The sequence below is a fragment of the Palaemon carinicauda genome, chromosome 2, assembly GCF_036898095.1.
Source record: "Palaemon carinicauda isolate YSFRI2023 chromosome 2, ASM3689809v2, whole genome shotgun sequence".
Classification (NCBI taxonomy): domain Eukaryota; kingdom Metazoa; phylum Arthropoda; class Malacostraca; order Decapoda; family Palaemonidae; genus Palaemon; species Palaemon carinicauda.
Genome location: NC_090726.1, coordinates 199201937 through 199212664, shown reverse-complemented (window position 1 = coordinate 199212664; position 10728 = coordinate 199201937). Strand labels below are relative to the sequence as shown.

At 34.4% G+C, this 10728-nt stretch overlaps 1 protein-coding gene across 1 annotated transcript in view; it reads left to right on the top strand.

The window, feature by feature from the left end:
- Positions 1 to 10728, top strand: part of LOC137622912 (sodium/mannose cotransporter SLC5A10-like) — a 37289-nt gene that overhangs the window by 11454 nt on the left and 15107 nt on the right. Inside the window, exons 2-4 of the mRNA XM_068353472.1 lie at positions 4789 to 4860; positions 8505 to 8609; positions 9450 to 9509. Coding sequence (XP_068209573.1) covers positions 4789 to 4860; positions 8505 to 8609; positions 9450 to 9509 — 237 coding nt within the window. The remainder of the gene's footprint in view (positions 1 to 4788; positions 4861 to 8504; positions 8610 to 9449; positions 9510 to 10728) is intronic.

Here is a 10728-nt window from a genome sequence, read left to right as displayed (position 1 = left end):
TCAAGGTATGCTCGTACAGAGCTGGCCTAAATGTAGAAAAAAAAACTTTCATTTCAGTTGTAAATTTTATATATTTTTTTTCACTGAAATTATAAATGTGTATGTGTATATATGTGTATATAGCAATAATTTACGACTTTTTTTTACTGAAATTATAAATGTGTATGTGTATATATGTGTATATAGCAATAATTTACGACTTTTTTTCTGAAATTATAAATGTGTATGTGTATACTATGGGTATATAGCAATAATTTACTTTTTTTACTGAAATTATAAATGTGTATGTGCTATATATGCGTATATAGCAATAATTACGACTTTTTTTCTGAAATTATAAATGTGTATGTGTATATATGCGGTATATAGCAATAATTTACTTTTTTTACTGAAATTATAAATGTGTATGTGTATATATGCGTATATAGCAATAATTTACTTTTTTTACTGAAATTATAAATGTGTATGTGAATATATGGGTATATAGCAATAATTTACGACTTTTTTTCTGAAATTATAAATGTGTATGTGTATATATGGGTATATAGGCAATAATTTACGACTTTTTTCTGAAATTATAAATGTGTATGTGTATATATGGCGTATATAGCAATAATTTACTTTTTTTACTGAAATTATAAATGTGTATGTGTATATATGCGTATATAGCAATAATTTACGACTTTTTTTCTGAAATTATAAATGTGTATGTGTATATATGGGTATATAGCAATAATTTACTTTTTTTTACTGAAATTGTAAATGTGTATGTGTATATATGGGTATATAGCAATAATTTACTTTTTTTACTGAAATTATAAATGTGTATGTGTATATATGGCGTATATAGCAATAATTTACTTTTTTTACTGAAATTATAAATGTGTATGTGTATATATGCGTATATAGCAATAATTTACGACTTTTTTTCTGAAATTATAAATGTGTATGTGTATATATGCGTATATAGCAATAATTTACGACTTTTTTTCTGAAATTATAAATGTGTATGTGTATATATGCGTATATAGCAATAATTTACGACTTTTTTCTGAAATTATAAATGCGTATGTGTATATATGCGTATATAGCAATAATTTACGACTTTTTTCTGAAATTATAAATGTGTATGTGTATATATGCGTATATAGCAATAATTTACGACTTTTTTTCTGAAATTATAAATGTGTATGTGTATATATGCGTATATAGCAATAATTTACGACTTTTTTCTGAAATTATAAATGCGTATGTGTATATATGCGTAAATAGAAATATTTTACGACTCTTTTTACTGAAATTATAAATGTCCATATATGTGTATATATCAATATACATTAAAACACAATTTTCCGTGTATGTATGTTAAAAGGAGGTAACCCACAAAATTATGAAGGAAATTTATTTTGAGTTTTCGAAGGGACCACCTCCCTTCCTCTTCAGAAAATAAAAAACTATATATCAAAACATTTATCTTTCACATACACCGCCACTTTCTGCATACTTCTTTTCCAATTCCCTTTTCCCACCATCTATGCATCGGCTCTTCCTTTTTCCACATCACTAAACTATTCCAAATAATTGATGTAGATTATCAAATGCAACAATGAGTTTTATAAGTTGTAGTAGCTTAATCAGCAGAACTTCAAAAGTTCAAAGTAGGAGCAAATGTTTTTATGTTGACCAGGCTGACATGAGTCTTTTTATTGTTTATATGACTTATCTGTTTTTGACGTTGTTAATAATTTATATAGGACATATCTGTTTCGACGCTGTCACTGTTTTTAGAATAATTTATTGTTAATTTGTTTTCATCATTTATTTATTTCCTTATTTCCTTTCCTCACTGGGCTATTTTTCCCTGTTGGAGCCCTTGGACTTATAGCATCTTGCTTTTCCAACTAGGGTTATAGCTTGGCTAGTAATAATAATAATAATGGAAACGTCCGTGTCTTGCGATATGCTGGACTGGCGTTCGAGACAGGCCTCAAGCTCGATAGTTGCTTCCAGTGTCTGCAACCTCATCATCCTTCTGAGCTAAGGATATTAAGGATAAGGATGTGGGGAATAAGGGGAGAGGAAGAGTACCCCTGGATACAATCCAGTTTATATTCCGTAGGCAGGAACTGGAAAGGTATAAGGAATAGGGAGAAAGGGAAGAACGACAGAAGTAAAACAGTGAGGGGCATACCCTCGTGTGTTGTTAGATAAGTTTGAGAAGCCACCTGGTAGTACAGGCGACTAAAAAAGGAAAGGCAGGGAGTGGAAAGATCTTTTAGTCCTTGCAAAGTCTAGCCCTGTTGCAAGCAGCACGTCCGTCCGCACACTTTTTAATGGTTGAAATAGTTACAATGTTTAAGGATAGTTTGGGGAGCCTATAGGTCTAACCAATGAGTCATCAGCAGTCATTACCTGATCCTCCTTGGTCCTAGGTATGGTGAAGAGGGGACTTGGGGATGATCATTTATATTTGTGTTCAGTCTCAAGGGCTTTGTCATTGTCCCTTGCCTCTGCCATTCATGAGAGGCCTTTAAAAAAAGGGAATGTTGCCATTTGTCAATATCTTGAAGATTTACATTTTTCATTAAAATTTCTGATTATTAATATTATGATTATTATTATTAAATGCAAAGCTACAACCCTAGTTGGAAAAGCAGGATGCTATAAGCTCAGGGGCCCCAACAGGGAAAATAGCCCAGTAAGGAAAGGAAATAAAGAAAATTAAATTTTTAAGTATAGTAACAACATTAAAATAAATATTTCCTATAAAATCTATAAAAACTTTAACAAAACAAGAGGAAGAGAAACTAGATTGAAGTGTGCCCGAGTGTACCCTCAAGCTAGAGAACTTGTATATAATTTTAATCACATAATATCAATAAAGGTCTAAGTAATTGTTTCCTTGTCAAATTCAGTAATCCAAAATATTTCCTCGACCATAATATTTTTGCCTGAAATTACATATAAAAATCAGACTATATATCAGTTTAGTGAGATCGGTGTTACCATATAGACAAAGGTCGTGGTAGGACAATGAAACAATATCTAACAGATTTTGTAGATTTGAGAACAAAGCCCTCAGAAAGATATTGGGAGTTAAAAGGCAGGACAGGATTATAAATGAAACTATGAGAGAAATTACTAGAGTGCCGTATGTTGATGAGATCATGGTGAGGGGTAGATGGAGGTGGTTTGGGCATGCTCTTCGCATTCCCCAAGAGATATTAGTTCACCAAACATTTAACTGCGATCCACAAAGCACTAGAAAATTTGAAAGACCCAGGCCTACACAGCTGAGGACTATGAAACGCGAAGTAGGAGATGATGAATGGAAAAGTATTGATTTAGAAGCTCAAGATAGAGACGACTGGAGAAATCTTAATGAGGCCCTTTGGGTCAATAAGCGTAGGAGGAGATGATGATGAATATTTTAGCTCCTTATCTAATTATTTCCTCTGTCCTTGGTAGCTAGTTGTTCTTTGTATTATACTTCAGAGAATAAATCTTTGTTTTCTCGTTATTTTCGTGTCCTTGGAATAAGATAAGTTATGTGATACAATGAGAGAAACTGGAAAATACAAGATACTGAGATATAAATGTGATACTAAAAGAATATAAAAACCTTTGTTTTCTCGTTATTCTAATGTCCTTGGAATACGATAAGTTATGTGATGCAATGAGAGAAGTGGAAAATGAAAGATCCTTGAAGATAGATGTGTAAATGAATACTATAAGAATATAAAAGAATAGAAATATCATAAAAAATGAATACTATAAGAATATAAGAATAAAAATATCATAAAAAATGAATACTATACGAATATAAAAGAATAAAACTATCATAAAAAATTAATACTATAAGAATATAAAAGAATAAAACTATCATAAAAAAATGAATACTATAAGAATATAAAAGAATAAAACTATCATAAAAAATGAATACTATAAGAATATAAAAGAATAAAAATATCAGAAAAAATGAATACAATAAGAATATAAAAGAATAAAAATATCATAAAAAATGAATACTATAAGAATATAAAAGAATAAAAATATAATAAAAATGAATACTATAAGAATATAAAAGAATAAAAATATCATAAAAAGTGTCTCGTGTTCACTTCTATTTATAATTAAATGTTCTAGCTTTACTCTTTGATGTCCTCCACCTGTATATCACTTTGTGTGTGTGTGTGTGTGTGTGTGTTTGTAAAACTCACAGGAACATGTGATGCCCAGATACAACAAACTATAAGGAAAAATTAAAATAAGGTAATAATCCTGATACGGTTGAGACGAATAAAACTAATCGGGATTCACACAGTATTTTCACTTTTCCATATGGTTTATTACATAAATTATTATTTTAGATGTAAATAATTAATGATGTTAAAAATTCATGAGTGTATTTGTGACTATATATATATATATATATATATATATGTGTGTGTGTGTGTATATATATATGTATATGTGTGTATATATATATATATATATATACATAATATATACATATACTGTATATATATACAATGTATGTATAATGTATATATAAATAGATAGATATACATACATACATACATATATATGGATACATATATATGTATATATATACATAATGTATATATAATATATATTGATACAATATATATATATATATATATATATATATACACACACATATCAAATATAAAACATTCACAACACTATATTCTCACAGAAGAACTCACAACCACAACAACAATATATGTAAAACATCTTAAGTATCATCTCTCTTTACTGTTCCAGGCACTATGTCGTCCCAACCGAGGCACGGTTTCCGGCTACTTCTTAGCGGGGAGGCACATGAGCTGGCTTCCGGTAGGTATACCATTGTTCTTGAACCCCCACCTCCCAGCCCTAGCCCCGCCCAAATAAATTTCCCGACAGGTTCATAGGTTTAAAGGTCGCTCATGAATAGCATAGGCAATGGACAGTGACATTGCCCTAGCAAGCAGGACAATGCCCTAGAGACTGACCATATATATTATATGATCAGCGCCCAAGCACCCTCTCCATCCAAGAAATGACCAGGGAGGGCCAGGCAATGGCTGCTGATGAATCAGCAGATAGACCTATAAGCTCCCCCAAAATCACCCCAAACAATAGCTCACAAGGATGGTAAGGTTGCAGACACTAATGGCACTAACGAGTCTGAGCGGGACTCGAACCCCCGTCTGGCAAACACCAGGCAGAGACGTTACCAATCAGGCCACAAAAAAAATTCCAGATAAATTTTTCATATTCTTTTCATAGTTCACTTTGCGTGTGTACGTATTGTTTATTTCTAGGAAATTTTTTTCTGTAAGTATAATAAATTCTTTTTTAGTTTTTCAATAGGAATATCTGGTCCTTTCTACATCTATAATTAATTCTAGACCTGGATAACAGTAGAATGACTAGAGGGGCACTGAGTAAGATAAATATACATTTTCGATGTTTGCTGTAAGGAATATCATAGCAACAGGTACTTCAATAAGCGTATTGATCACTTCCAATCCGTTCTGCGGATTGACGTGCGTAGCGTATATTTTGGGGGGCCACAGTACCTGACAATATCTTTACATTCCCTTTGTAGCCGCTTTGAAGTACACACACGAATGAGTCCCAATCAGCGAAAAAGATCTCGTATCTATTCTCGCTTCCCAAGTAGGTTTAAACGCCGTCATGAATGGCAGAGGTAAGTGTGACGGGCCGAGAGAAGGTTGTGAACTTAAAGGCAGTGTGAAAGCAACTGAGTTAATTTATTATAGAACACTCTCCTTTATATACAAAACCTCAAGGCAACAGGAAATTACATGTTCGAGAAACAGACAATGTTACATAGGAGAAATGCAGACATGTTTATTCTGGTTCTTTTTAGTGCGAGGGAAGAGCGAAGATACAAGCATAATATATACAAAATGAATTATGTATGATCGTGAGACACACGGTTGGTACATAAGGGACATTTACAATACCCCCAGCTAGCAGGACAGTGCCCTAGAGACTGACCATATATACATATGATCAGCGCCCTAGTCCCCTCTCCACCCAAGCTAGTACAAGGGAGGGCCAGGCAATGGCTACTGATCACTCAGTAGGTGGACCCATAGGCTCTCACAAACCACTCATCCTAGCTCACAAAGATGGTGAGGTTGCAGACACTACAAGAAATTATCGAGCTTAAGCGGGACTCGAACCCCAGTCCGACGATCGCCAATCAGGGACTTTTCCAATAGACCAACAAAACCTTAGACTGTAATCATAATCAACAACTATTTTAGTAAAATAGTCTCTAAAATTTTGCATATCACAGCGCCCACAGCTAGTAGAGCAACGCCAGTAAGTTAAGTTGGACTACCTATGAATAAACGACAAGGACACTAAAAAATCAAACCATTGTTCTCAAGTCGTGGGTAGTGCCATAGCCTCTGTACCATGGTCTTCCACTGTCTTGGGTTAGAGTTCTCTTGCTTGAGGGTACACTCGGGCACACTATTCTATCTTATTTCTCTTCGTCTTGTTTTGTTAAAGTTTTTATAGTTTATATCGGAAATATTTATCTTAGTATTACTGTTCTTAAAATATTAAATTTTTCCCTGTTTCCTATCCTCATTGGGCTATTTTGCCTGTTGGAGCCCCTGGGCTTATAGCCTCCTGCTTTTCCAATTAGGATTGTAGCTTAGCAAGTAATACATACATATACCAAGGCACTTTCCCCAATTTTGGGGGGGTAGCCGACATCAACAAATGAAACAAAACAAAAAAGGGGACCTCTACTCTCTACGTTCCTTTCAGCCTAACAAGGGACTCATTATTATTATTATTACTCTTATCATTATTATTACTTGCTGTGAGACAGCAAGTAATAATAATAATAATAATAATAATAATAATAATAATAATAATAATAATAATAATAATAATACAGGAAGGATTCAGCACTCTCAAGATGTAATTGAATACTTTTCAATAGATCATGAAATTCCCGGTTGGTGGTAGACGAAATCTAAAAACCCTTTCATCTATAGACGATTAAAATTTAAACCGTTTTTAGTCCACTGCAGAACAAAGGCCTCAAGACATGTCCTTCCACTCCCGTCTGTTTGTCGTCTTTCTGTGTCATTCTATACCGGCATATTTTCTTATCTCGTCAATACATCGTCTTCTCTCCCTTCGCCTGCTTCTGTTCCAGTCTATAGGGAGTCATTTTGTTAATCTTCTTGTCCATCTATTATCTGTCATTCTTAGAGAACAGTCGTTACTATGCCACTACGAAACTAATTAACCGGAACACTTGCAATAATATTATGGAAACTACTACTACTACTAGTAGTAGTAGTAGGGACTTGTCTCTGAAGCTTCCCGCGTTGAGACAGGGCTTGATTATACTTAAATCTAGGAATAAGGATAAGGATAATAATAGTAGTCTCAAATCCATGAGTAAGGATAAATATAGTAGTAGTAGTGACTTTTCTTTGAAGCTTCCCACGTTGAGACAGGACTTGATTATACGCAAATCTAGGAGTAAGGATAAAGATAATAATAATAGTAGTCTCAAATCTATGAGTAAGGATAAATATAACAGTAGTAGTAGTAGTAGTAGTAGTAGCAGTAGTAGTAGAAGCAAAAGTAGTAGTAGTAGTAGTAGTGACTTTTCTTTGAAGCTTCCCGTGTTGAGACAGGGCTTGATTATACGCAAATCTAGGAGTAAGGATAAAAATAATAATAATAATAATAATAGTCACAAATCTATGAGTAAAGATAAATATAACAGTAGTAGTAGTAGTAGTAGTAGTAGTAGTAGTAGTAGTAGTAGTAGTAGTAGGGACTTTATTTGAAACTTACTGCCTTGAGACTGGACTTTATTATTCTCAAACCTAGGAGTAAGGATAAAGATAATAATAATAGTCGTCTCAACTCTAGGAGTAAGGATAAAGATAACAGTAGCAGTAGTAGTAGTTGTAATAGTAGTAGTAGTAGTAGTAGTAGTCAGGACTTGTCTATGATGCTTCATGCGTTGAGACAGGACTTGATTATACTTAAATCTAGGAGTAAGGATAGAGCTAATAATAGTAGTAGTAGCAGTAGTAGTAGTAGTAGGGACTTGTCTTTGAAGCTTCTTGTACTGAGACAGGACTTGATTATACTTAAATCTAGGAGTAAGGATAGAGCTAATAATAGTAGTAGTAGCAGTAGTAGTAGTAGGGACTTGTCTTTGAAGCTTCTTGTACTGAGACAGGACTTGATTATACTCAAATCTAGGAGTAAGGACGGAGATAATAATATAAGTAGTAGTAGTAGTAGTAGTGGTAGTAGTAGTAGTAGTAGTAGTAGTAGTAGTAGTAGTAATTTCAGTTTTCTGTAACCGTTCTAAAAGTAATAGACGCTGTATGAGCAATTATCTAGCAGTTATTTTAGTCTTCTGGAAGTAGTAGTAATCAAAAATGAAGTTCATGTATTCAAGGTACGACTCTTTCCAGGTGGGAGCATCTCTCTTCGCCAGCAACATCGGCTCGGAGCATTTTATCGGCCTGGCTGGATCTGGAGCAGCTGGGGGCATTGGCGTTGGAGCGTTCAACTTTAACGTAAGTAAAACTAGTTTATCCAATGTAAAGGAATTGATAATCAAGCTGATTTCTACATAAGATTTATTTTAGAGAGAGAGAGAGAGAGAGAGAGAGAGAGAGAGAGAGAGAGAGAGAGAGAGAGAGAGAGAGATTTCTATTTTCCTTCTCAATTAATCAATGGGGAATATTTAAAGTAAAATCTGTTAATCTGTAGATTTAAAAGGTATCCCCATATGCGTTTGTTGATATTATTATTATTATTATTATTATTATTATTATTATTATTATTATTATGATAATGATGATGATGAATAGCTTAACTACAACCCTGGTTGGAAAACAGGATGCTATAAGCCCAAGGGCTCCAAAAGGGGAAATAGCTCAGTGCGGCAAGGAAATAAGTTAACAGATAGAATAGAGTGACTTAGTGTACCCTCAAGCACGAAAACTCTAACCCAAGACAGTGGAAGACCATGGTATAGAGGCTATGGCACTACCCAAGACTAAAGAGTTGTACCATAGTTTTCCAATGTCTTGGGGTAGAGTTCTCTTGCTTGAGGGTACACTCGGGCACACTATTCTATCTTATTTCTCTTCCTCCAGCTCTTTTTATGCTTTTATAGTCTATAAACGGAAGATCTATTTTCATATTGTTACTGTTCTTAATATATTTTTTATTGTTCATTATTTCTCTAGTAGTTTATTTCCTTATTTCCTTTCCTCACTGGGCTATTTTCTCTATTGGAGCGCTCGGGCTAATAGCATCCTGCTTTTCCAACTAGGGTTATGGTTTAGCTAATAATAATAATAATAATAATAATAATAATAATATTTATGTTTCATATTTTTTATTTTCAGTCCATCATTCTTCTGCAGTTGATGGGATGGGTCTTCCTACCAGTATTCATAGCTAGTGGAGTAAGTATAATCTATTTTGATTTTAGGTTTTTTACACCTTTTTCTTGACAAAATTACCATTCTTACCTAACGAGAGCAAACACTGAACAAACAAGATTTTATCAACAATACTATTTAAAGGTTTAAAGACCGCTCATGAATGGCAGAAGCAAGGGACAGTGACATTGCCCTATCAAGCAGGAGAATGCCCTAAAGACTGACCATATACTGTATACATATGATCAGCACCCAAGCCCCTTCTCCACCCAAGCTAGGACCATGGAGGGCCAGGCAAACTCTATTTAAAGGCTCAAAGGCCGTTCATGAATGGCAGAGGCAAGGGACAGTGACATTGCCCTATCAAGCAGGGCAATGCCCTAAAGACTGACCATATACTGTATACATATGATCAGCACCCAACCCCCTCTCCACACAAGCTAGGACCAAGGAGGGCCAGGCCATGGCTGCTGATGACTCAGCAGATAGACCTATAGGCTCCCCCCCCCCAAACCTCCCTCCATTACCTCACAAGGATGATGAGGTTACAGCGGCCAAAGAAACAAACGAGTGCGAGAATGACTCGAACCCCAGTCTGGCGTTCACCAGTCAGGGACGTTACCACATCGGCCACCAAAACCCTATTGTGGTGGAATACTAAGATATCACTTACTTCTATCTATATCTGGTGCATCCATAAACATTTACGCTCATAATGATATGGGATATCTAAAAAAATGTTCCTGCCTCAGCATATCTAACCCATAACGTTTCAACTTCATAATATTTTTGGGTACGATTTCTACCTGATTCCTGGAAAATCCAAAATGGCAGAGGTGTGATACAAGAAGGTGAGAATAAAATAAAAGACTAAAAATAGCACCGATAGAAATAAATAGATTTAAGATGAATATTTGCATTCGTATACCACTTTTGAGCAAAGCAAAATAAGTCAATATAAAGGTGCATTATAGTCTCTTCTAACATTATACAATAAAGCTGAATTCCACCACTCTCTTGTTATGGCTCCGACAGACTCTTTAAAAGAATTTTGGAAGTTCTGGCCTACCAGAAAAATACGTATCTATGATATAAGCGAAGCCTTAAGGTAGCAGACCTAGAGTATGCTGATGCTGATGTCCTTGTTAGCAGAACACCACAGGATTTGCAATGCTTGCTTACCAGAATGCATGAAATATCACATGGGTTTGGGCTGAAGACACATAGAAGAAAGATAGAGATG